This window comes from Pelodiscus sinensis, chromosome 15 (genome assembly GCF_052426305.1).
Source record: "Pelodiscus sinensis isolate ZL-2025 chromosome 15, ASM5242630v1, whole genome shotgun sequence".
Taxonomy (NCBI): Eukaryota; Metazoa; Chordata; order Testudines; family Trionychidae; genus Pelodiscus; species Pelodiscus sinensis.
This window is the reverse complement of record NC_143066.1, coordinates 34,278,893-34,306,076: the sequence shown is the minus strand read 5'-3', so window position 1 is coordinate 34,306,076 and position 27,184 is coordinate 34,278,893. Positions and strand designations below refer to the sequence as shown.

The 27,184-nt window shown below is 52.6% G+C and overlaps 1 protein-coding gene across 11 annotated transcripts in view; it reads left to right on the top strand.

Annotated features, from left to right (window-relative positions):
• The window catches only part of MAP2K3 (mitogen-activated protein kinase kinase 3), a 98,235-nt gene that overhangs the window by 55,333 nt on the left and 15,718 nt on the right, over positions 1-27,184 (top strand). For 5 of the 11 annotated variants that reach the window (XM_075899708.2, XM_089769302.1, XM_006112929.5 and 2 more), the window contains 2 exons: positions 15,996-16,065; positions 18,299-18,347. Coding sequence is in view for 9 of the 11 variants with exons in the window: in XM_089769302.1 (XP_089625428.1) it covers positions 15,996-16,065; positions 18,299-18,347 (119 nt within the window). In the remaining 2 variants the exon portion in view is untranslated. Of the gene's footprint in view, positions 1-558; positions 1,995-14,527; positions 14,561-15,995; positions 16,066-18,298; positions 18,348-27,184 lie in introns of those variants that run through there. The other 6 variants (XM_075899702.2, XM_089769304.1, XM_075899701.2 and 3 more) reach the window with 5 other exon arrangements.

The window sequence follows — 27,184 nt, the reverse complement described above, 5'->3', positions numbered from 1 at the left end:
CACTGAGAATAAATTATGTTTGGGGGGGGGGGGGGAGACCAAAGTTGTTGAGCAAAAAAAAAAATGATTCCAAGACCATTTTGTGCCTTGCAGAACCAGATAAGCATGGGGGCTGGGGGTGTTTGGAACCGGGGAGGGGGGGGGGGATGCAAGTTGCTTCTCAGTTTAAATCTCGTGGTAGTCACAGAGATAGGATCACTGCTGGGGTTACCAGGTAGTCATTTTAAAAAAAAAAAACCCAAAAAACCAGACACACTTCATGGGGGGGGGGGGAGCAGGAAGGGGGGGCAATGGGACAGGCTGAGGGAGATGCGGTAGCTGACGGGAAGCAGGGCTGGTTGGTGGTGGTGGGGGGGGTCAGGCAGAATGGGGCTGGCCGCAGGATATTGGGGGGGGGGCAGTGGGGCAGAGCTGGCTGGGGGAGCTGAGGAGGAGGGGAGAACTGGCTGGCGGGGGGTGCAGCGGGGCTGGCCAGGGAAGAGAGCAGGAACTGCCAGCAGAGCTGGCGGGGGCTGGGGTGTGGGGAGGGGAGAGAGGGACTGGCCAGCGGGATGCAGAGCTGGCGGAGGGGGCAGGAGAGTGAATCAGCTGGCGGGGAGCAGGACTGGCCCGGGCTGTGCAGATCTCAGGGCGCTCCCGTCCCGCGCAAGTCAGTCCGGCTGTGGCTCCACCACGCACTTGACTAGAGCACAGGAGCACGGACCGGGCTGTCCTCCTCCTCCTCACCCGCAACCAGGGCTCCCAGCGCCGATCACGCCCCATCTCTCAGTCACTCCTCCTGCCCCTGCCAGGCTTCCGTCCGGCTCCCAGCCGGAAAACCAGGAAATACCGGACATTGCACTTGTCCAGAAAAAAATTCAGAAAATACCAGACAGAGGGCCCAAAAATTGGACTGTCCGGTAGAAAACTGGACACCTGGCAACCCTACGGGTGGATTGCTAGGGGGGAAGGCATTTTCTGTGAACAGGAACGTTGTCATTGCACAACTGTGTCGATTTTAAAACTGCCTCCCGAGAGCTACGTTTTTGGTTTGCAAGATAAGATTTTCATTCAGCGAAGGCCCTTTGAGAAGTGGAAATGTATGTGCGCATACAGCTTTATGTTGATCAGCCTGGTCTTGCATTTTCTTTCTCCTTTTGACAAGTACTCACTGTGTGTAGCTTGTTTCAGTTAGAATGCAAGCTGACAGGGATTGCTTGGCCTTTCAAATAAAGCACACGCCATTCCAGTAATGGTCTGTGTTGTGTGGTGTAGGATCCTTGCTGCTTGGTGGGAACCAGGATAGAACTTTAATCCGCTGTTCTCGCATTGTGCCCCATGGCCATGCATGGTGACCTAAAAAACTAACAGGGAGACCTGATACTACCCTGTCTCCACAGCTGTCAGGTTTCACTGTGTAACATTGCCCTTGTTCTAAAACTACCTTTAGTTTTGAAGGGGTGCATCTGTAAGAGCTGCCTTTTAAAATCCAGCTTGGATTTAACAACCTACTTTGTCCAGAAATGTGCCCTGATTTGGGGGGGGAGATGCATTTTAAAATTCCTGCACTTCTATGGCCTCCGTAACTGGCTCCCGTCCAGTTTCCTGTTTGACATCATGTGCTATTTCACGGCTGCAGCTTTTACAACTGCTCTCAAGTGTAATCTGAGCTGAAACGGGCCAACTTCAGCAGCTGCCTGTGGAGGAACTCTGTATGCTGCCATGTCTCTCTTTTCCTCTTGCGCACTCTTTTGCTACAAAATTTAGAATGATCTAATTGCATCTAGTCCGTGCATGGGGTGTGGAGGGCAGGAAAAAGAGATCAGTGGAAAGGGCTGTTGAATACTTTGTACCATGCGTGCTTTTTTAAAATAAGCGGTACTCTTTGCAGCAAACGCTGTGGATCTTGCAGACATCCCCCCCCCCCCCCACCCGCTCCCTTCCACCAACTGCTTCAAGGCGTGCCGTTTCTGTTCTTCATTTCTGGGAATTGGAAACCATGGACAAGAAACAAGGTATATGTTGCAATTTCCAAAACACGTGTCGGGGAGATCTAAAGAGCAATTCAAATGGCAAAAGGGGTTGTGGAACTTTTGTTATGTCATTCCGTGTGGTTTTGCTTTGTGTCCTTGCTCGGAGGGGGTCTCTATTTGTGGCCAGGTAGCTATTTTTAAAGCTAATGGAAACTTGCATGCATTGGGTTGCAATACCGGGTGTAGGTGCACAGGCCGGCATGAGGACAGAAAAATCTGCAGCTAAGCTTGAGTCTTTTTTTTTTTTTTCCTCTTTTAAGAATTTGCCAAACACAACTCTGTGTGTGTGTTTTTGCACACAAGTCCTGTGCCCAACTTGGAGCCTGCTGCAGTTCAGAGCTGAGATTCAGCATAGGTTAACAGGTGACTTTGTTTTTTTGGTCTGCAGTCGGCTCTGACTGGAAGGGGCTTTTTATGAACTGCTTTTTTCCTCCTCCCGGTTCACTGCTTGTGCCTTGTTTTCAACTTCTGCAAAAATGCAACAAAGCCAGCTTCTCATAGGAAATGCCCGGGGGGGGGGGGGGAACCGACTCCACTCTGTTCTTTTTCCACTGCTTGGATTGCTCTTTTCAGGCTTCAGCATGGTGCAAATATTGCCCTGGCTTCTCTACAGGGAGGCAACTCTTGTGTCTTTGCTTCACCTGGGCTTGAACAAAGACATTAACTGGATGTCCCATGATAATGCCAGACTTCCACATGTTTAACACCTCATTTACATCCAAAGGTAAGTATGGAACACTCCCCGCCCACTCAGCCTCATTAGCACCGGCACTACAATTGACAGGTACCCCCTCCCTTTCTTCTTCTATTATAAATGCTGAGTTCCTGTCCCCCTCCCCACTCCGGCTCATCTGAAGTGGGTTTTGCCCATGAAAGCTCATGATACAATCTACGTATTTTGTTAGGTGCTGCTAGACGATTCATTGGTTTTTTTAAAAAAGTTTTTACTATCTACTTTGTTAGTCTCCAAGGTGCTACTCGTCTTTATGTGAGGAGATTGTCACCTGATCTGTTATCTTGCCTTTAAAGCAGACTGTTATCTTACTGTTCCTCCGTGGCTTGGATGGAACAGCGGGTTTCTCATCTAGCCACCTCCTTCTTTTGTGTGTTTTTTCGTGCCCAAATCAGCAATCTGACTGAACAGAACGTGTTGGATGCAAAACCAAACCCTCTCGGGGTATCACTAACTTCCTTTCCCCCCACCCTCAAGCCACCAGTCTTGTTAATGCTTCAGTTCTCTTCCCGGTTCCCCGTGTATGGTAGGGTTCTGTAGTGCTGCTGTCTTTCCTCTGCGCCGTGCCTGGGGCTGGCACATGGGAGTACAGAGGCTGTGAGGCAGCAAAGGTAGCATTTCAAAGGTCAGCTCAGTCAAATAGCTTTATTTACAGTTCTTAAGATTTTCCCTGCTCAGTTCCACCCACGTCAGCCCGTTGGGAGAGGTACCACACATACACGGAGGTCAAATTAAACCGCTCCAGGAAACACAGTTGTGGGCAGGGAGGATGTTAACTTTATCAAGGTTATGACAGGAGAAATTCAGTCAGTGACTTTTTCTAGGAAGGGAAATAATTCCCCTCTCAGCATAAAGGGTGCAGAGATGCCGCTTTGGTGACGTACTGGGGACTGGAATTCTTTTTTACACAAGGAATTTGTGACCACTTTTCTGCTATACTGTTGTGACTAGTGGTAGGTCTACTCAGAGCAGCGTTCAAGGACATGGTCATCAGCATGCCCGTTCCTTATTTGCAATGACGGTTTCCTGTCGGTAGCATCGCATCAAGAGAGTTGCAACTGTTCAGAGAACACTTTACTGGTGGTCCCTAAGGCAGCAGGTAATGAGGGCCTGGCTGCTGGACAGTTTCTCTGTGGAGCTAGCAGAATTAGATGAGGCTCACGAACCTTTTGAGCTCTGCTTCCCTGAAATCACATCACTCTCAGTATGTCTAAACTACATCCCTCTGTCAAAAGAGGGATGTAAATTGAGCAAATCGAATGTGCAAATGAAGCAGAGATTTAAATATCCCACGCTTCATTTGCATAATTGCATCACAGCGCTTTTTAGAAAAAGGGTATTTCTAAAGTGATAGTGCCGTCTAGATGTGGGTCTTTTGAAGACCCTTCCCTTTTTCAAAAGATCCCATACTCCTTAAATAATGAAAAGTACAGGATCTTTCGAAAAAGGGCTTTTTTTTTTTTCGGAAGAACTGCATCTAGCCGGCGCTTTCACTTTTGAAATACCCTTTTTTCGAAAAAGCACTGAGATGCAATTATGCAAATGAAGCGTGGGATATTTAAATCCCTGCTTCATTTGCACTTTCAATTTGCTTAATTTACATCCCTCTTTCGACAGAGGGATGTAGCTTAGACGTACCCTCTGACGACCATCTCTTTGCCTCATTTGAATTCTGGCGTGATCCTTGCGGCACGTGGGCCCAGTTCTTGGCTGGCGTAAATCGATGTGGCTGTGCTGACGACGGTTGGAGCTGCACCGGTTTATTCTGGCTGAGAATCCAGCCCCATGTTTCTCAAGCTTTTAGTGCTAGAAGTCAAGGAGCTGGGATGAATGCAGGGTTCTCAGGCAACAGGAAGCATTTGTTTCTAGTTCTAGTGGAAACCTGGTTGGAATTGAAGCATGTGGGAGAGATAGGTAATCAAGATGACACAAGGTTCAGAGCTGGTATGTACAGTGAACCCTCGCTACTTCGCGGTTCGACTATCGCGGATTCACGACTTCGCGGACTTTTTTCATTACATTATGTATATACGTGAATCCGCGATGGTCGAACCGCGAAGTAGCGGTTACCAAAACTTTAAAAAGCCTCCGGGGAAGCCGGCGGGGGGGCATCCCAGGCGCGCCTGGGCTGCTCCCCCGCCGGAGCCCCTCCGCGGCTTTCAAAGCCTCGGGGGAAGCCGGCGGGGGGGCATCCCAGGCGCGCCTGGGCTGCTCCCCCGCCGGAGCCCCTCCGCGGCTTTCAAAGCCTCCGGGGAAGCCGGCGGGGGGGCATCCCAGGCGCGCCTGGGCTGCTCCCCCGCCGGAGCCCCTCCGCGGCTTTCAAAGCCTCGGGGGAAGCCGGCGGGGGGGCATCCCAGGCGCGCCTGGGCTGCTCCCCCGCCGGAGCCCCTCCGCGGCTTTCAAAGCCTGGGATGCCCCCCCGCCGGCTTCCCCGGAGGCTTTGAAAGCCGCGGAGGGGCTCCGGCGGGGGAGCAGCCCAGGCGCGCCTGGGATGCCCCCCCGCCGGCTTCCCCCGAGGCTTTGAAAGCCGCGGAGGGGCTCCGGCGGGGGAGCAGCCCAGGCGCGCCTGGGATGCCCCCCCGCCGGCTTCCCCGGAGGCTTTGAAAGCCGCGGAGGGGCTCCGGCGGGGGAGCAGCCCAGGCGCGCCTGGGATGCCCCCCCGCCGGCTTCCCCCGAGGCTTTGAAAGCCGCGGAGGGGCTCCGGCGGGGGAGCAGCCCAGGCGCGCCTGGGATGCCCCCCCGCCGGCTTCCCCGGAGGCTTTGAAAGCCGCGGAGGGGCTCCGGCGGGGGAGCAGCCCAGGCGCGCCTGGGATGCCCCCCCGCCGGCTTCCCCCGAGGCTTTGAAAGCCGCGGAGGGGCTCCGGCGGGGGAGCAGCCCAGGCGCGCCTGGGATGCCCCCCCGCCGGCTTCCCCCGAGGCTTTGAAAGCCGCGGAGGGGCTCCGGCGGGGGAGCAGCCCAGGCGCGCCTGGGATGCCCCCCCGCCGGCTTCCCCGGAGGCTTTGAAAGCCGCGGAGGGGCTCCGGCGGGGGAGCAGCCCAGGCGCGCCTGGGATGCCCCCCCGCCGGCTTCCCCCGAGGCTTTGAAAGCCGCGGAGGGGCTCCGGCGGGGGAGCAGCCCAGGCGCGCCTGGGATGCCCCCCCGCCGGCTTCCCCGGAGGCTTTGAAAGCCGCGGAGGGCTCCGGCGGGGGAGCAGCCCAGGCGCGCCTGGGATGCCCCCCCGCCGGCTTCCCCCGAGGCTTTGAAAGCCGCGGAGGGGCTCCGGCGGGGGAGCAGCCCAGGCGCGCCTGGGATGCCCCCCCGCCGGCTTCCCCGGAGGCTTTGAAAGCCGCGGAGGGGCTCCGGCGGGGGAGCAGCCCAGGCGCGCCTGGGATGCCCCCCCGCCGGCTTCCCCGGAGGCTTTGAGGATCCTACTTCTACTTCGCGGATTTTCATCTATCGCGGTCGGGTTTGGAACCTATCTACCGCGATAAACGAGGGTTCACTGTAGCCACTTGCTGGGGCTGGAAATGGATGCATTGCCGGGAGCTGGTCAGGATGGAAGGTCTTGAGTTGCAGAGTTTTGTAATTCTCATCCCACTGTCTTTAAAAAGTTCTTCCCCCCTCCCACCCCTTCCTTTGGCCTGAAATGGGGTGTCCATAGGCTCATTGAGGGGCATTCACAGTGCAGCTACGCTACCTAGAGCAGTGCCTGGCACTCAGCTGTCCAAGTCTTGTGCTTACAGAGAATACCCCAGCTCTGCTACGGCAGTGCCCTGGGGGTCCTTCCAGCCAGCTGGAGTGGGTCTCTGCTTTGAGGTCTGCTTTTGGCCTAGCATTGGGCTTATGAAGAGTGCTTTATGCCTCTGGAAGAAAAGACTGCAGCCAATGCACAGAGAGCCCTTGCACCAGAGGGTTACGGTTTCTCCTGTGTTACCTGCACACATTTCTCTCTCCCTTCCACGCTGTAGGGACACACACGTTTACCCAGTTCCTAGGGCTCAAGGTGCAACCCTATTAATTTATACACCCACCCTTACCCGATTCCTAGGGCTCAGGGCACATTTTCCTGCAGGTTTTGCAGGATCTTTAGCCACTGAAAGAGCCTCACACAGTAATATGCTTATCCTCTATTGATTGACAATTCCTAAACAAGCAGAATGCACGTGCTAAGCACACAGTGTCATGCTCACAAATCCTGATAAAGGCAGGCAGACTTCCTCTGTTGGCCAGGCAATACCAGTCTCTCTCTCTGGGCTTAGGCTGTGTCTCGGAAGTGAGTTCTTTTCCAGGTCTTCCCCCCCTCCCCTCCCCCCCCCCCCCGGGCCTCTTCCAGCCTTTTCTTCCTTCTGTTACTTCTGATGATCTTCTTCTCCTTCTTAAACCCCAGTTTATATAATGAAACCTGAGTCTTGCTTAGCTATACCGTAACCAATTTGCTTAACCAATCATAACAAAATTACCTAACCAATCATACCCCACCTTAATTGATTTACACCTAGCAAAATTAATTATACAGCAGACAGAACGTTACAAATCAGAGATCACACAGTCAAACAATAGGAAAGTGTAGTGACTGATCATAGGATGATGGTAGAAATGTAGTCGTGTTAGAGGATTCCACAACAGTCTCTATTGATAAGCAGTTTCTTGCCAGACAGAATGGTGTGACTTAAGTTTTCTTTACCCATCTTGAGATCTGTTTCTTTATCTGGTGACAGTGGGGGAGCTATCAGGGCAAAGTCCCCTCCTCACAGCCTGGTGTGACACTTTTCAATACAATTTAGATCAGGGGTGTCCAAACTTTTTTCAAAGAGGGCCAGATTTGATGAAGTGAACATGCGTGAGGGCCGACCATTTTGCCTGACATTCTTTGAACCATTAAAATTAAATGCAAATTAACTATTTTATGCAAAGTTTATTGCAAACGGCATACTTTTCATTTCGTCACATGGATGACAAATCTAAACAGGTGTTAAATCACTCTGCCTTTCATATCTGAAGGCCAGATGAAAAAAAAATCCAGGAAGCTGAAATATATGTCAGGAACATTGTAAAGTACATTACATATTATTGGTAATAAAGGTTGTCTGTCAACTTTTAAGTTCAAAAAATATGAACAGGAACATAACACCAAGTATACATGTTGTGTACAAATATATTTAACTGATTTAGACCAACTGACATTAACTGAGATTTTACAATGTATTCATCTCAATACATATGGATTTGTTGGGGGCCATTAAAGATAGATATTGCCAAATTACCTGGGGGGCCATATTAAAACCGGAACACGGGCCGCAATTGGCCCGCGGGCCGGACTTTGGACATGCCTGATTTAGATGGAACTGTGAGTGTGTGCCTCCAGGCCTTACAGTAATGGCTGCTACTCTTCAGTCTGGCTACAGAAGGCGGCTTTGGTTCAGGCCTAGCACAGGCCTTCCAACATGGCTACAGTAAAGCCATATTGTTAGACCTGGCCTGGAGAGAGCACTAAGGATCAAGCTAGAATGGGGGGAACCAGCTACAGGTCGCCAGCCCCCATGTGAGCGGTGTGTGTTGTAGCAGCTGTGCACATGGTAATTAGTGTGACTGGCGGTGAGCGCTGAGGGTGTGTTTGTATTAGGGATGTGATAGTGTAAATGGTTAACCATCGGTTAACCTTCAGGGTTACACACAGCTGCTCCACCCCACACTACAGCCTCTGTATCAGAGGCAGCAGCGTTAGGGCAGGCAGGAGCCAGGTACACATGGGGCTTTTAAACCAGCCTGCATGTGCTGCCTTATGTGGAGCTGCATTCTCCTCCCCCCTCCCCCTCCGCAGGACCTGTTCTTAAAAGCTGGCACCTCATGAGCGCCGGGGGAGAGCTGGCTTAAAATTTCAGCTGTTATACGTTTACCAAAACAAATGCATTTTAACGTCCCTAGTTTGTATCGGTGTTAACGTCACCACTGGAGCAAGGGAGTTGGGTGCAGAGCCTGCTAGTTTCTTCTCGATACTTTGGTTCAGTCATGATTTTCAGATCTGAGCCAGGAAGTCTCTTTGGGGCGTGCCTAGACAAGGGGAACAGTCACACCAGTGTAGGGATATTTTGCAGCATTCGCTTACGGGAGTAGGTCATTCCTGCACATGCCCATTCAGCACAGAGGTAGTGCGGTCGTGTTGCTGAGCTGCACCAAATAGCTACATTTAGGGGAAGGGGCGGGAAAGGGTTACAGAAACAACAAAGCCCCCAGGTTCACCAGTTCAGAGGGGTCCCGTGCTTGTCCTCTAGAAGAGTGAGGGGCAGGGATGTTTACATGTGGGATTTTCACCATTTGCACTGAAAACATTTCTGAGAGCTACCTCTTTCAGTCTGTTTTTAACACCCTCCCCCTGCCCACCCCTGGACTGAGTAGCAGGTGCATCAGTCTTAAGTGAGTTTGTCTGTGCAAAAACATTGTGCTATAGTTTCCACATTACTGATGGGAAACTGAGGCACAGAGTATGACTACACTGCAGTTAGACACCCGGAACTGGCCAGTGCCAGCTGACTGGGGTGTATGGGGCTGTTGAATTTCAGTGCAGATGCTCGGGCTAGGACCCTCCCATGTCACAGGGTTCCTGTGCCTACCGCCTGTGCCTGAATCTCTGTTCTACAATTAAAAAAAAAACTCCTTCGCTTGAGCAGCTGCAAGCCTGGCATGGGCTGTTTGTGTGTGTGTGTGTCGGTCGAGCCTGGCACGGGCCTACTGTGTGTGTGTTTGTGTGAGACTGCAGTGTGGACATACTCAGAGAGCAGTGTTCCCTGTAAGTTGTGCGTTTGTGTGGCCACTCAGGAGAGATTCCAGTGCCGCCCAGCACATTCGCACATGCCTCAGTGCACATAACAAAATTAATTCTGCGCCTGGATGGAAAAAATCTACACATGGATGGTAAAGATAAAAGGGAATATTGCCAGCGTGACTAAGTGACTTACCTAAGGTCACACGGGAAGGCTGTGGCAGAGTAGGGTATTGATCTCAGGTCTTGGAGTCCCAGAGACTCAGCTGCAAGCCTCAGTGAAGCCTGCAGCATAGAAGCAGCATTGTATATGCTGCTGGTAGTTACTATGGTAACTTCAGAGCAATACGGGGTGAATGGGCAGCAGAAGGATTAAGCAAAGTAGTTGCTTTTAAACCAGATCTGGCTCATTTCAGTTTCCAGTGGAGACAGACTTTTTAGCAGCCGCCTTCAGCTCTGACTCCCAATGGGCCTTACACCAGCCTCCCTTTTTGTGCCCACGGATCAGAGCAATGCACCTGCTAATAATAGTTAAAGGCATGTGGGTATCTCCTGGGGGCGTGCAGCAGATGTTGCCTTGCTCTTATTTGCAGGCACAAGACAATGGAGGCTGGTGTTTTGTATAGCCTGGGGCTCCCTGCTGGATCACAAAGGTGCTGGGTCCCCTGTGCAGCTGCGACAGCATCTTCTTCGACGGTCCCGTCCTCCCTCGCAGAACGGCATCGCTGAGCGGCAGCTTGGTCGCTGGAGCTGGAGTTTGTCCTGTGTGTGGCAGGCTGAGACCTGGAACTTCACTCCATCTAAATTAGCTCTGGGAGGCTTGCCCGGCCTTTATCGGTGAACTGGAATGGGTGAAGACACACAGCAGGAAGTGTGGAGCAAAGGGGGCTCCTTTTGGACAAAGATGCAGTTTCATTTTCGGGGCTGTGGGTAAGGAGGCAGAGTTTTCCTAAAAGGCCAGGACTGAGCAAAGCACTGAAATCCCTTTTTGTTGGAGCTTAAGTATGAACTCAAGGGCGGGATTTTCCAGGCATGCTGACTTTTTTTTAGCTTAATTAACCCTGCTGCTACAATTGACAGGTAACTTCTTTTGCTGTTCTGTATACCCCAGGTTCTATAATTTCCCCTCCAACTCTTCTGATGAAGCAGATTTTATCCACAAAAGCTCACGACCTAATACATTTCTTAGGCGCTAAGGTGCCACAGGACTGCTTGATGTCCCACTCAGAGTGAATTTGCCCTCCGAGAGCGAAGCGGACTTGTGCTCCCATAGCATTTAAGCCCATTTGGAAAAATTCCACTGAAGGGCTAGGTAGTGGTGGATTCAAGCATGCGCTTAACTTGGAGCACGTGCTAAAGTTTCTTGCTGATTTAAGGCCAAAATGAAGTGCTCGGAGAAGCTGTGGATCTTGGTGCGTTCTGTGTGCTGTTGCTGTCGGTGAAATGGGTGTAGCAGAGAGGGGAGCTGAGCTGTCTTTAGTGAGCTCCAGTTTGTGGTTGTGGGGTGAGCTCTCGACACCTGGAATAAGGATGTTAAAATGCAACGATACCGTTTGTATCGACTATATGATGAGTCGAAAAGCACCTCTGCAGTCCGCAGCGGGGGCAGCTCCCCCCGCCAACTCGAGCCAAGACTGAGCAATCCCGGCTCGTGCCGACTCCAGAGCCACCTGAGCTGCGGCTCTGCATTTTAAATGTAAGAGCTGCTGGGCTTTTACTACGTTTAAAATGCAGAGGTGCAGTGATCAGCGCAAGCTGGGACTGCTTGGTCCCGCGTTGTGCTGAGTCCAGCTGCCCCTGTTCATAGTGGCCAGCCCAGCTCCCTGCTGGGACCACTGCGGACAGCCGCTGCTTCCCAGCAGCATCCCCATCCCCCCTGCTGCCTCTGATAGTGTCAGCAGGGCGTGGGGGGAGGTGGCACCCCAGAGACCGTGCTGGGGGGGGAACTGGCTTTTAAACCTGCTCCCCCCAGCACCGGCTCCTGTGCTTCCTCTGAGAGGCAGCAAGGGGGTGCGGCAGAGAGCACTGGGTGAGCGGGGCTGCGTGAGTCCCTGCTCGCTCTGTGCTCCCTGCAGCACTTCTGCTTTTGCAATATACAAGCGCACCACAGGGCTCTTGTATGTTTCAAAAGCAGAAGCGCTGTTGCCCTTTCCTGCTGCGCCTCTCCCTCCCCACCCCCGCCGCAGAAATGCGGGGGGGGGAACCAGCTTTACTAGTTCACCCCAGCACCGGCTCCTGCCCCCCCTTGCTGCTGATAGAGGCAGCAAGGTGGGGGGAGTGACTAGTCGAGTTGACGATCCGATAAGCACTTGCTTATTGGATAGTCGACTAGTCGCTAACATCCCCAGCCTGGGAACATGTGGCTTGGGGCCTTCTCAGAGCTGGTGAATGGATTTGTGCTTTGTTTTGCGTTTGCTCCTATGGTACCCCAGCAAGTATTCAGAGAAGTATCATCAGCGTGTAAATCTCCCAGGGTTATTTATAGCTTCCCTCGCGCAGCTGGGTTCCAGCAGGGTGTGGTGGGGGGGGGGGGAAGCTGCACGCTTGCAAACCTGAAGCCGTGTCTGCTGCCGTGCTGATGGCTCGCGAGGCAGAAGGCAGGCTTGCCAGCGGAGCTTCTTGGGCTAGGAGCTGGCTGCTTGCTGTTGAGGTCTGTCAGCGAACTTGCGCGTGCTTGGGTACGCAGCCCCCCTCCACCTCCCAGGGCTGCAGGTTTCTGGTGGGGATTTCGCGGTGACACTGGCTGCCATCGTTTCCTTCTCTGGAGTGCTGCAATGGCACGACGGGAATAAAGGTGGGATGAGCGCCGGCCAGCAGGCTGGCTTTGTCGGTGCGTGATGGGGAAGGCGAGGCTTGTAATAAGAGGCTACTGCGTGAGCCCATCTCCCTCAGTGGCACAGGATGGGAATGCTGCCAGCGCAGTGTGCTTTTGTACTGGGTGTGGGAGGGGGAAAGGAGGTGGTTGCCTTGCACAGCTGTGCTCTGGTTAAGTCTAGGAGCAAAACTGACAGGTGGAAGGAAGAGGGTCTCCTCAGGGCTTGGATAGAAGTAGAGAACACACCTGCGGGGGTGGGGGGGAGAGCCTTAACCTTTCCATTGGACTGGGGCAGGTACCCCGCTGAGTGGGACAGATGGTCGTACATTAACCCAGCCTGCACAACGGGCAACTCCTGGCGTAGCTGCTACCAGAGCATCTTTCTGGGGGGACCCTCAGCAGCCTGAGTCCAAGCTGCAGCTGGGTGACCCGCGGGAGATGTCTCGCCCAGCGTTCTAAGTCGGTGGGTGAGCACACACCACCAGGCTGGCAGGGGCGGCCTGCAATGTGAGCCGGCTGCTGTGCCATGGGACGCTGGGGCTGGGGAGACGAAATGCAGGGGGTGGTGGAGGGGAGGCCTTGATATCTAGTGGGTCCTCTGCTCTGGTGGTCCCCATCAAGTTTCCCTCCTGGCACTGTTCTGAGCCGTCCTCCAGCATGCTGGGAAAGCAGGTGGCGTTCTGAAGCTCTTTGATTGGGGTGTTAGGGGCTGGAATCAAGCGCAGCCGCTCAGCGGCCACCTCCAGATCTGCTTTCTCCTCCCTTCCCGGTTCTGAGCCATGAGCGAGGCTGGGGTTTGCGGGGGGGAGGGGAGATCTTGTTGTCAGGGGTGCCTGGTGCCAGCTGGTGACACGCACAGCAGCCGTGTTCGTGCTGGGAACATTTTGTACATCTCCTCTGTCTGGTCGGGGCACAGAGGGCTGTGGCAGCCGTTGCCTCTCTGGCTCCGTTAACGCTACTGCAGGAATCTCCTCTCCCGGCAGCCTTGCTGCCCTTTGACGCCGATGTCCTGTTACCGCCATGCGCTCCTCCCCCTCTATCGCGTTCAGAGACCCGGACAAACTGACTCTGTCCCCAGGAGGGTGGGTACCATTCCCACTTTGCAGGGAGGTTGTAACATGCCTAGGGCCATTCAGCTGCTCGTAGCAGGAGAGAGAGTTCCAACCATCAGGTCACTAGAGCACTCCTCTCTTAGGGCATCTTCTAGGTCACAGTGTGCTAAAGAAGCTGTTGGCAGCAAACCTCAGTCTTCCTGTTTGTACTTTCACAATAATCAGGTCGGTGTCCTTAAAACACGGGGTGAAACCTCGCACTAGCGGCCAACTAGCTCCGCCTGGATGATGTCAGTGATACTCTTGCACTGAATGAATCTTGTAGGACAGGGGTGGGGAACTTTGCTATGGTCCGGGGGCCACTGAGATCAGTGGGGGGGCACACAAGTGAGCAGCAAAAGGAGGGGGAAAAAAAATCCCCGAAACCTCATTGACCTGGCCCTTGACTAAGCAGTAAAAACAAAACAAAAAAAATCCCAAAAAACAAACTCAGAGATGCTGCAACCCTGTGAGGGGAGAGGGGCATGCCGAGGCTCTGTGCTTCCCCTACCAGCGCAGCGAGCCTGCGTTCATGCTCCAGCCCCGAGGCTGGGAGACATGCACTGGCTTGCCCCTTTGCAGTGGGGAGCTCTGAGCCTCACTGCAGGACAGATCAAAGCAAGCCTGGGACTGGATTCATAGGTTCCCTACCCCTGTGTAGGATCTGGTAGATGGAAGGACCCCCTGGGCCAATGGGATCTGGGCTTCTGTGGTGTAACATTAATGGAGTGGCGACCTCATGTGGCCAAAAGATCCTGTATCAAGCAGCCTGGTGAATTCATAACACAAGGGAGTGGAGCTCTGCTTATTTCATGTCCTCTTCTGCAGAGCCTCCACTTCAGGCTGCAGTTTCCATGCCTACTGCAGTCTGCCAAGTTGGGCAGAAAAAATCCTGCAATAGGTTGATCGCTGCTTCTGCTGCAGCTCTGTTCGTGAGCATCTCCTACCTTTGTGGAAAATACAACCCGGGCCTCTTTCCTTTCCAGATGTGTGTTGCGTGCTGGAGTGAATTTTGTTACCCAGCAGCATGAAGGCTCGATCTGTACTAGGCCTTGTCCTACTCCATTAAAACTGATCTAATCTCCCTCCCTCCCTCCCTCTTTTTTTTTTTTTTTTTTTTTTTTTTTTTTTGGTAGATCCCAGAAGATCTTTAGAGTCTCCCAAGCAAGGTAGGTGCCCAGTAAAATGATTTAGTTAGCTGATCTGTGTAAGGCACTTTAAAAAAGCACACCAAGGTTAATAAGAGTAGTGTGATCTCACACAGCTTGGCCAAGTTCCTTTGCCACACCCCCTTTTAGTCTTGATGTCCTCAGATGCTGATGTCCTCAGAGAGAGGCAGTAAGTGGCAGGGGGGAGAGCAGGATCCGGTGCTGAGGGGAGCTGGCTTAAAAGCAGGGGTGCAGTGGGGAGCTGGTGGCGCTTCCGCCTTTGAAATGTAGCAAGAACAGGGATCTTGCTACGTTTCAAAAGCAGAAGTGCCATCAGGAGCACGGGACCAGTGGGGGCTCTTGTACATTTCAAAAGCGGGACCAGAGGGGGACTGTTTGAGTCCCCTGCTGTCTGCACTCCCCGGTGCTTCCACCTTTGAAATGTAGCAAGAGCCAGTAGGGTGGAGGGATAGCTCAGTGGTTTGTGCATTGGCCTGCTAAACCCAGGGTTGTGAGTTCAATCCTTACTCAGGCCATTTAGGGATTTGGGGCAAAAATTCATCAGGGATGGTACTTGGTCCTGCTGTGAAGGCAGGGGACTGGATTCAAGACCTTTCAAGGTCTCTTCCAGTTCTAGGAGTTGGGCAATCTCTATTAATTTAATGTAATTTATCAACTCATTGAATAATCAATGCACATTACATCGCCTGTTCGATTAGTTGATTAATTTAAATTTAACATCCTTAGTCCTACACTGGCCTTCTGTGAGGCAGACAAATGGCTGTGATGAGACCCACGGCCTGCTTTCACTTGTGACAGAGACAGCGTTCACCCTTGCCGTGGTCTCACCTACAGCTGGTAGCACTAGACTCGCTTCTTAGCGATGTTGATAAGATGCAAGGCAGGAAACAATCAGGACTCTGGTCTCCCTGGAAACGGAAGGCTGGTGCATCTGGTTCCTTGCACCCCATGTCCATTTGGAATGCCCTTCCAAGCCCAGTTGTGCTGGAGTAACCCTATTCCTTAGGCTCATAAGTGACGGGAGGGTGGTGAAGTGAGCGTTCCCTGCCAACTTGATCTTCAGTGTCTCTTGCTGGCTACGTTCTGCTGTGACCTAGGCTGCCCTCGAGAGTTAGGAGGAGGAAGCCACCAAACAAGGAAGAGGAGGAATAAAAGACTAGACTAAGGAGCAGCAGTGCAGAAGACTAGGCTAGATGGGTTTCCCTTAGGAGGCCAAATGATCTGGCACAACCCCCTCCAATTTCTTTCTCTTCTGCTTGGATCAAGCGATAGTGAAAAGCAGCCAGCCAGCCCTGGAGTTCAAGTGGCCATGGAGTTGGACAGTAGCTTTGTAGTAGCCAGTCTGTTCATGCAGGGCAGGAGGAAGTTTGGGGGTAGAGGAAGGACTGAACAGACCTGTCTGTAGCTGTTGGATGTATCTTTTTTTTTCTTTCAGTGAAAGGCAAGAAAAAACGGGATCTGAAAATAACATGTGTCCCCATCAAGCAACCTGTGGTGAACCCAACGTAAGTTGCTGCTGCTGAGTTCTGATTTTCCATGTTCCTGCAAGTCTGCCTTGAGATTTCAGACTAATGATGGGCCAGTGCAAGAGGAATGTCCCGTTTCAATTTTAGAAGTCCAACTTTCTTTTATTTTCAAGTCTTTCCCTCCATGTTGTGGTAGCATCTCAGTGTCTGGCTTGCAGTGGCATTGGCTTCTGAGGTGACCAATCCCTGCAGCAAGCCACTGATTTTGATGACGTGCTGTAGTTTTGTGCATGTTCAGCTTAGAAGCACCCTGGGACCTGTGAGCTGGCTGCTGGCATCAGAACTAGGAAACATTATTTAATGGGCTGAAGGAATCTTGCTGCATCGGTGTTAATTTAAATCATGCCTTGGTAGAAGGAGGGCACAGAATATCTTGTGTTTGTTGCCATTGCCCGGTGCCTTTGTTGCCCACTTGGAATGTGTCTCTCCCCTGTTTACTCTGGGAGTTGCTCTTTGAAAAGCACAGACACGTACAAGACCCTGCCAGCCCTTTGTCCTGACTTGCACACCATACCTGGCTTATTCTGAAACTGCCCTGAGCAGAGGCCACAAGCTGGAAAACCCCCAGGCTCATTCAGATATGCTCCCGTCAACATACAATTCTCCATAGGGAAAAGCCTAATGTGTAAATGCACCATGATCGGCCCGTCTTCGTCCTCACACCTAGAGCGCTCCTGAAGAAAGGGCTGCTGTCAGTACCTTTGAGCCCAGGCTCTGGGCCACTGACAAGCTGCTCCAGCCGGGCAGTAACAGAAATATTCCATGTGCTTAGAGTGGCCCAGAGCTTTTTCTTTGGGATGAAACTGTTCCTTGGAGACAGACGTTGTGTTAGCAAATGAGAACCTGGAGGCTAAACTTACTGGCTGTTCTTATTCTCCAACTGGGGCTGCGAGTGAGCAGGGGAAGTAACCACGCATGAGTGTGGAAAGTAAACCTAGATTTTAAAATCGATTTTTAACAATAATGGAAGGTGAAGGATAGAAACAAGTGAGGAATAGGGGTGTTAAATTTAGATTAACTAATTGAATATCGATGGGATTTCCATCGATTATTCGATTAGTGTATAAGGGCACCTCCACCTTTGAACTATAGCAAGAGCCCTACTGGGCTCCTGCTACAGTTGAGAAGCGGAAGCCCTGCAGGGAGCGGGGGACCACTGGGGGACCCTTCTGGCCCTGCACTCCCTGTGGTTCTCCCTTAGCTTCTGAAATGTACAAGAGCCCCAGCAGGGCTCTTGTACATTTCAAAAGCAGAAGCAAGCGCCCTGACAAGGCTCTTGTATATTTCAAAAGGAAGCTCTGCAGGGAGTGCGGGGCCAGTTCCCCGTTGGTCCCTGTGGGGCTTCTGCTTTTGAAATGCTGGGGCTCTTGTACTTTTCAAAAGCAGACTCGCAGCAGAAGCGGCACAAGCGGAGTCGGCTTCAGTTCCTGCTCACGCCGTTTCTGCTCTGCCTTCATCTCCCCTGCTTCCCGCGGAGATGGTGCTGGGGGGAACCAACTTTTAAGCTGGCTCCCCCAGCACTGGCTCCTGCTCTCCCCCCCCCCCATTTCTGCCTCTCTCTGATAGAGGCAGTAAGGGTGGGGGAAGCAACTAGTCACATCACTGGTCGACTATCTGAGAAGCTTCTGTTTATGGGATAGTCAACTAATCACTTACATCCCTAGTAAGGAACCGCCCAAAAAACCATTCAACTAGCTAGTGTCCATTACAGCATAATGCCACTAAAATGTTCTGCCTGCTTGCATGTCAGGGGTGCGTGAAACGGGCTCTTCCGCAGAAAGATCATCTCATCTAGAAAATAGCTTCTCTCTTCTGGAGCTGGGGTTTTCATCCTGTATGTCGTGTGGATGGGTAGATGCCATGGTGTGACTGGCTGGTCTAGTCCATTATGAAATCTTAGACTCCTATATTGGTGTCTCTGGCTGATCTCCTGGCGTGAGAGACTCTGTCCCATTGCTTGTCTGCTCACCTGAAGTAATTGACTCCTCTTGGTGGGCTATGGCCCAGCCCCAACAGACGCTGGTGCATGTGCATGGCTTGAATCCTGCGTGGAAGCGCCGTGCGTGAGGAAAGCTACGTATGTGCTGGTGGGAGAGAAACCTGTATTTGTAGAGGACCGTGGGATGTGGACAATTTGCACTCTGTTGTGGTGTGGCAAGGAGGTCGGGGATGTGTGCTGTAATGTGTTTCTCTCTTCCCCCCCTCCATGCAGGCCTCCAAGGAATTTGGACTCCAGAACCTTCATTACGATTGGAGATAAAGTACGTTCCAATGGTTTTTCCTTCTTCCGGTCCTGGCTTGCGCTTCACTACTTGAACTTGTCAGATCCGTCTGTCTGTCTCGCCAGTTGTCAAATGTCCAGAGAGCTGGTCTTGCTTTTTCTAAGAGCATTGAGTTCGGTCTGGTAGCAACGTGTCTCCTGCTGCCTCTGGGGTGGGGGTGTTTCTACAAATGGGTTCCTTTTTCAGTCAGCAAAACCTTCTCCAGCAGTTAAGAGTATCTACACCGGGGGGGGGGGGGGGAAGAGGAGAGAGAAAAAGAGAGAGAATTTTTGGCCTGAAAGCCTCATGAGGGTTCCAATATTATATGGAGGGTGGGTAGGGGAGGCTGTGCCTCCCCTAACAACCAGGTGTGACCTGACCTCTGACCCCCCCACCTTATTTAACCCCCTTGCTCCCCATTCCGTGACCTGCAGCCCCCCCACTTCCATCCCCCAACCTTGTTACCCGTTGCACCCCGGCATGTGGCACTGCGCTGCCCAGCAGGAGCTTGGTAGCATGGCGAGCAGAGGGGCGAAGGAAGGGGAGGGGCAGGGGCCTAGCATCCCTGGGCAGGAGTTTGGGAGCCAAAGCTTGTCCCTCACTGGTGTAGAAGGTGAATGACTGAATGGGATGGGGAGCTAGTGAACCTTGTGGTAAAATCTGAGACACTGCCCAGTGCTGCTGAGCAATTTATTAAGGCCAGAAGGGACCATTCCGATCCTCTAGCCTGACTCCCTGCATGGCACAGGCCGGAGAACTCCATCCGGTTTGGGGTAGGTGCTGAGAGTCCGAGCAATGGGATGATGCAGCTCACAGGCCAGCTGGAGTGGAGTCCTTGTTCTCCAGCATGGAAAGGAATAACCCCAGCAGTGATTCTAGCGGGAGGTGGGCAAGGAATCTGTATAGCAGGACTGCAAAATCCTGTGGTCTTCGGAAATCCAGAGCAGGGATGGAAAGGGTTAAGCGGTTACCCAGTAAGCATCACCCTTACCAGGCCCCTGCCCTGCTGTGGTTGGGGAGGCCTCCGGCCAGGCCCACGGCAGCATGACATAGCTTGGGGAGACCCTGGCTGGCTGGAGAAGGCCCCTGCGGGCTGTCTGGTCCCCATTTAACCAGTTAAATGATTAAAATTGTATCTGGTTAACATTTTAAAGGCGCATTTCCATCCCTAATCCAGACCAGGCTGACACACCCCATTGTGCGGTGCCTCGGGCGGGACCCCTTCAAGGCAGCACCGTTCAAGAGAGATGTTGTCGTCTTCTGTGCGTGGACACGCGGGGATCCCCTGGCCCCTTAGTGTGAGAGGTGGAAGCTTGCCCAAAATACCTCCCCCATTTTGCTGTCCTATGCACCCACCTTCAGCCTAGCCACCCCCTTCACCTCAGAGGTGGGGGCCATCACCAGGGCTGTGTAGATAATACATCTTTGGCATGTTATGCCTCAGACAGGAACCTTCAGGTGAAGCAGCATTGTCTCTAGGGATGTAAAATCCCGTTCAATCAGTTAAAAATATATGGAGATATTCCTCTCTTATAGGGCTGGATGGGACCTTGAGAGGTCATCAAGTCCAGTCCCTTGCCCTTACAATAGGACCAAGTACAATCCCTGACAGATTTGCCCTAGACCCCTAAATGGCCCCTCAAGGATTGAACTCACAACCCTAGGTTTAGCAGGCCAGTGCACAAACCACTGAGCTATCTGTAGTGCTTAATCAGTTAACCCATTAAAAGGTAGATGAGCTGGAGTGCGTCTCCCCCACCCTCCACCCCAGCTGCATGCAGGAGCTGCTCCAGCCTGGGAGAGGGGGCAGGGAGGAGGCGGTGCTGGCTGCTCCTTCTCGCCCCACACAGAGTGGGGCTGCTGAGTGCAGATTAACCATTACCCATTCACATCCCTGATTGTCTCTGTCTCTTTTCTACACGGCGAAGCTGAGGGACAGAGAAGGGCAAGAGGCTTGTCCAAGATCACACAGAAAATCGGTGACAGAACTGGATCTTCTGGGCCCTAGTCTGTCTCCTTTACGCCATCAGCCCCACAGAGTTCATGAGAACAGAGCCGAGCTTGGCGGGTTCCCTCTTTCTGTCCCAGATAGCAGACAGCCAAATGTGCTGTGTGGATTTGAGAGACTTTAAAAAAAAACAAAAAAACAAAAAAAACCATGAAAAGTATGAGCTATGGGTAACATTATGGGCTGGAGAAAGTTGCATGCTGGGAACTTGACCCTTAGTTTCCAGAGATCCCTGGGCAAGTCATTTCTGTCACACAACACACATGCAAAATTTCTCCCGAAGACATTGCATAGAATGGTGGCGCGCTGCACCCAGCGTGCTTCACACTTTCTATTGATACTTGCACCCTTCGGGAGTATGCCCAACGGTCAGCCGTGCATCCGTCTGCAAGGCACCAGCCATGCCGGCTGAATGCCGTCATCACTTGGGTCGACTGCTGTCCATGTAGGTGCAGCTTTGTTTCATTAGATCCCGTGGGACCCCTCAGGATAGAAACTTTTGCTGTGCATGTGCAAAGCTCTTGTGCTCCTGAAACAAAACCCGTGGGCTGCAGAGAACAGACCTGATCCCTCACCTGCAGGACTGGTATTACAGCCCTCCTTTCTCAGCCCCCAGATGTGAGCTCTGCCTCCCCTGGCAGCAGTAGTAGGGCTCTTCTCTCTGCGGGCAGTCCCTGCAGGGCAACATGGCATGTGTGGCCTGCTTCAATGTTTGCCTTCTCACAGGGCCAGTGGACTGCGTTGCAGCCCTGTGTGAGGGAGTGAGCTTGCTCTGCAGAAGGGACAGAATGTGACCTCACCCCGAGGTGAAGGTCCCCACCCCCAGCGTGCACAGAGCTGCAGTCAGTCGGCATGAGCTCAGTGCACGCTCCCTAACAAAGCCCTGCTTGTGTTGCTGATTGCCAGGCCTATTCATTGCAGGTCTCTAAAGGGAAGCCATGCCTGGGTGTTGGCACCATAACCCTTCCGTGGCTCCACGCCTTTCCTCTCCTGTCTCCCTTGGATTTACCCTGCGATGCCTTGTGAGCTAGTGAAAAACACCAGCTGGAAATAGTTGCTGCCTCTGCTAGTTGGGTCTCTTGTTACTAGCCCTCTCGGGGCTATGTCAGACTGTTTGCAGGGGGGGCTAAAAATAGTGCCTTGCAGAAGAGCTAAAACTAGCTGCTTACCTTTCTCCCCGGGTGAGTGGCAAGACAGACAAGATCTAGATCTTCTAACCCTGCGTGCAGCTGCTTCACCTGCCTGCCCAGTCAGTTTTGCTCCCTTCCTCTGCTTAGCCCCTTTTTTAACCCCACTGTAAAATGTAGTTAGCAGAAACTTACGTATAGTGTGGGCACAGAGAAGGGCAGTGGCTTCAGCAGAGCTACTGAGCATGCTCAGTTCATCTTAAATCTGGTGGGCAAGACAGACTCTGCAGGCCAGATCTGGCCCAGTGAATCTGTCCCACAGCCACCCTGCTGCCCTCCAGCCCCCAGGCCAATCGAGACCTGGGGATGGGGGTGCACGTGAAGTCTCCTCCCCCTGCCAGGGGTACACCGCATCAGAGGGAACTGCTGGCTGTTTTAAAACAGTTGGTGGTTCTCTCTAGCCACTGTGTGCCCCTGGCAGGGCGGGGGCAGGGAGCGAGGGACTTCACATGCTCCCTGCACCTGCAGGTCCTGATTGGCTTGGAGGCAGGGGTAAGCATGCAAAGTCTCCTCCTTCTGCAGCGCCTAGAGGGAACTGCCAGCTGTTAAAACAGCTGGTGATTCTCTCCAGGTGGGGGGAAAAGACTTCACACACTCTCCAACTCCCAAGCCAATCAGGGTGTATGGATGGGAGTCCCAGTGCAGAGCTGGAGGCTGCCCCCCTTGGGTTTAGGGACCTGAGATGCTTCTGAGCATGCAGCATTACATGGCACTTGCCACCTGCTTTTCATGCAAACAGCTCTGATGGAAATGGCTGGACATTAATGTCCCCTCCCTCTCTGGCAGATGCCAGCAGCTCCTTTCCCCTCCTTAGGCTGCTGTATGAACATGCCAACGGGCCCCTTTCTTCCCTGCTGTGTTCAGGAGTCTTGTTTTGGCTCCCTGGGACGCAGGGACTTTGGTGTTGGTTGCACTTGAGACTGGAGCAGCAGGAGGCAGGGAGTCAGCCTGGGCCGAGAGGAAGCATTGAGGCACCTTGCGATTGTGCCTTGAAACCCCTGTAGTCGAGTGTGTCATCACAACCAATAAAAAATGTGCCTTGTGACCCCAAATAGGGAAGTTAAAATGCGTTTATTTAGGTAAACGTAACCGCTGACATTTTCAGTGGTTTTGTGTTTACACCCAGCAGGGAAGTGGCTTTTAAGCTGTCTCTCCATGTGTATCGGTTCCCATGCCCCCCTGCAGTGCTGCCTCTGTATCAGAGGCAGCCGTGCTGGGAGAGGAGAGGGCAGGCAGGTACCAGCTTCCGTGGAGTTGCCTGCCTCTCCACCCCCTCGCTGCTGTCTCTTAAAAGCCGGCACCCTGCGAGTACCAGCTCCCTCTGTGCTGCTTCCTCTGAGACAGAGGCAGCAGCGCCAGGTGAAGCCTGTGTGTAACCGTGAAGGTTAACTGACGAGGCTCATCGGTTACATGTTCACACCCTGACCCTAAACCACCCTATCGGGCATTGGCCCAGCATGGAGGGGGTTAGTCATCCTGGCGGGTGGGAGCTCAGACCATGGCGAGCAGCGGGGAGGACGTTCCTGGCAGAGCGCTGTGTGGGGAACTCCCTCGGCCCTTCGCAGGGAAGGAGCGGCTTTTGGAAGTGGTTCATGCGAATGCCTGAATAAATTGGAGCACTCACTGGATGTCTGCTGCAGAGGCAGTGCGGACGCTCTCCGGGGAGCCTATGGCTGCATCTGCGTCTGGTGGCATCAGCCCCCTTGGGCTGTGATTTGCGCAAGTCTTCGGCCTACCTCGCTCTGTTTGCTGGCCTGTCCCCTTCCAGGATGTGCTCATTGCGTGGGAAGCGGCTGGCGTCTTCCTTTGCCGGGCAATACATGCCTTATGGCTGAGCTCAGGCGTGGAACTCCCCTGCTTCCTGGACCATCTGGGTGTCAGACATCTGGATTTTACTGGCCTGTGTTCGGGGTTAATATGTAGCACGCAGCAGAGCTCTCCTCTGACACAGCCTGGTGTCGAGTGCAAAGAGGGCTCTTTATGGCTGGACACCATCGGTTGCATCATGGGCTTTGCTCTTCAGCACCCAGCAGGGTTCCCCCTCCGCTCTGGGTGTAACTGTCAGGTGTTGCTTCGGGAGCAGAGCCCCCTCTTGGGTAACAAACGTCTTGCCTTACCAACCCTTCCTCATCACTTCACCTATGTAAATAGTTGATTTCCCGAAGACCAAAGCAAAACCTGGGGCCATTCCAATCTTGCCTGGCAAAGGGAGGGCTTCAGCCGGCTTGGAGGAGTGCTCGCGGCTTCCTTGCACGGGTCTTGGGGGTGAGGAAGGGGTTGGTCTCTATGGTGCTGAATTGGTGTGTGCAAAAATCTCAGGGTAGAAGCCAGCCCATGAACACGTAGGGGAAGAAGGCCGATCTAGCAGATGGAGCCGTGGGGTGGGCTCGAAGGGGGGAATCAGCTTGGGCACATGCACCCTGCATGACCTTAGGCAAGTCACTTAATCTGCCTTGGGTCTCCATTCCCTGTCTGTTAAATGGGGCTCGCATGTCCCTACCTCACAGGGGCGTTGTAAGGATAAAATCCGTTCCTAGCTGTGAGGTGCATAGATACCAGGGTGACGATGGTCATATAATACCTAGATGGAAAGGAGGAGAGACTTGGGGAGGGAGAAGAGGGTATTCTGCCATCACCAGCAGCCATGCAAATGTCCTACTTCACCAGCTACGTTCCCCTGCTTAAATCCTGCTTTGCCTGGTAACGAGAGCTGTAACGTAACAAACTTCACTTGGGGTTGGCCCTACTTTGAGCAGGGATTGGACTTGATGGCCTCCCGAGGGCGCTTGCAACCCTAATATTCTGCAATTCTAGTCTATGCACCTGATGATGCAATGAGCAGAAGGGGGTGTCTGCCTTTCTGCTCCTCACTGTGTATAAAGATGTCCAGAAAGGTGTGTTTAAAAAACCTCTCCCCTTAGAAATAGCTGGAACATCAAGTCTCGTCTTCATCACTTTGGAGGAGGCTCCCCTGGGTGCCTCTCAGAGGTGCTAGAAGCTATTCGAGCCCACGTTAGAAGGGATAAGTGGAGTTGACTCTCTTAGATGTTAAATGTAACACAGTTGAACAGTCTCAATTAAAAATCCCTTCCTTAATTAACCAGCTTTCACTTCCTCGGTATGAGAGATGTTGCAGGAGTTGCTAGGTTGGATCAGACCTGGGGATGATAAATTTCCATTCATCAACTCATTGAGTATTTCCATCGACTACTCGATTAGTTGGTAAGGAGGGCTCTCTCTATCCCGCTGTGCCGCTCCCTTCGAATGTACAAGAGCTGCCTGCGACTCTTGTACATTTCAAAGGGAGAGGCACAGCACCAGGGATGCCTCTGCCTCCCCTACCCTCTGCAGAGATGGTGCTGGGGGAACCGGCTTTTAAGCTGATTCCCAACCAGCTCCTGCTTCCCCTCCTTGCTGCCTCTCTCTGATAGACAGCAAGGGTGGGGAGGGTGAAGCAACTAGTTGAGTGACTACTTGACTCCTACTTGATAGCTGACTAGTCACTTACATCCCTAATCAGTCCACCTGGTCCAGTATCTTGGATCCAGCAATGGCCAGTGGCAGGGCTTTCAGAGGAAGGAGCAGACCCCACCTGCCACCAGGGAAGTCTGTCCCTAGTCCTATTTATGTAGAGTTTGTTTTGGACCTTTTCAAGACCACGTTGTTCTAATGGTGTCCTCTTGTTCATCTCCAGTTATCTTTTTATTCGGGACAGTCTGGCTGGTTCTGCAGCTGGCCAGACTCTCCTAGTGTAGGCAAGATTACATTTTGAGGTGTCACCAGTAAGACAACTCTTGTTGGGTTTTTTTGGGACGTTTGGGGAAGAATTAACTTTCAGGCCTTTCTTCCAAGGAAGAGTAAGTAAGACAGAAGTCCATTTTTTCCCATTTCCAGTGGCCTTGAATTCATGGGGTTATATGCTGAAAACCATGTATTGTTCCTTGAAAACAGGGGTTCTCAAACTGGAAATCATGACCCTTGCAGGGGTCGCAAAGTTATTAGATGCGAGGGGGAGTTGCGAGCTGTCCGCTTCCACTCCCAAACCCTCTTTTGACCCCAGTATTTGTAAGTGTTAATCATTTTTAAAAATGCTGCTTTTAATAGATAAAGGGTTTCAGTTCAGAGCCTTGCTGTCTGAAAGTGGTGGCCAAACCGAAAGCATGAGAGACTTTCCTTTCAAACAAGGGACTTATGGATGTCTTAGGGCTGCAGGGTAACCTTTTTCTCTCCTTAATCCATTTTCACAACTAGAAAAACATAGGCCCTTATCAGTGCTGAATGAGATTCCTTGTGTGTCCCAAGGTTAAGGTTAGGGGGAGGGATAGCACAGTGGTTTGAGCATTGGTCTGTTAAACCGAGGGTTGTGAGTTCAATCCTTGTGGAGGCCATTTAGGGATTTGGGGCAAAAATTTGTCAGGGTGGTACTTGGTCCTGCTGTGAAGGCAGGGGACTGGACTCAATGACCTTTCAAGGTCCCTTCCAGTTCTAGGAGATAGGTAATCTCCATTATTTAAGGTACACGTCTGTTTAAAGCAGCAGCAAGTGGAGGGTTTCTTGGAATAGTTTCTCTGTGCATGCCCCTAGATAAGGTTCCCTAATGATCTGTTGATTGTGCTTCTCCCTACTCCTTGGCTGGTGCATGAAAAGTTTGCAAAGCAGAATGGGGCAGGGGATGGACAGGGTTAGAGTTCTCAGGGCTGCTGGAGGTCTTGTTAGGGTCCCAAGGATGATGTGTGGCTTCCCTGAACTTCCTCTGGAATGCAAGATGACTCAGGATCGAGCAGACCCAGCGTTTAGCTCAGATTGCCAGCGTTTAGCTCAGATTGCAGCTTGCAGCTTGTGTTGCCAGAGGAGCAATTTCAGTGTCCTGAAACTTTGAACCAACAGCTTCAGCTGCCTCCTGCAATGGCAGGTTGCCCTGGCTCTTAAGGGATAAAATACTGGGCTTTGCCTGCCAAGTATTAGTGGAACATTGGGCTTTATACAGCTCCTGGGGAGGGAGGGAGGCAGCTAAGAATCTGCTTTTCCATTTTACCAACTCTCTCAGACGTGGGGCCTGGAAAACCTACAGGACCCAGGCTGCTCTAGTAGCCAGCATGTGTCTGTCTTAGCCGAACAGCGTGTCTCCCCTGGCATCAGCAGAGTTCACCTGAGGTGGCTGTGAGGTGCCAGTCTGTGTTTAATTGATTTCACAGGCTTGAGCAAAGCTTTTCGGTGGGCCGGTGGTGCGGAGGCCCTCGGGCTATGCTGAGCCCAGTTCACTGTCCTGTTTACATTAGGGATGTAAAATCCCATTTACTCAGTTAACTGGTTAGACATTAGGTTTAGCCATGGGCAGGGGCTGCTCTGGCCAGGCTGAAGCACCCGGCATCAGGCCCCTCTGGTCTGGATCCAGCCCCACCTGGTTAACCATTCACCTCCCTAGTTTAAATTGCCTACCGAGGCGATAACCTGGCAGCGCAGTGGCAGGCTTCCGAGGACGCTGAGTAGCAAGTGAGGTGCCGCTCTCCCAGTGAAATCTGCGTGCGCTGACGTCTGTGACTCCTGTAACGTTGCAGACGCCCACCCTGCGGTGGAGAGCTGGCCCAGTCCATGCTGCCTCCACGGTTGGGAGTTTGTCGAGGTGAACTGTCCCCAAGCCA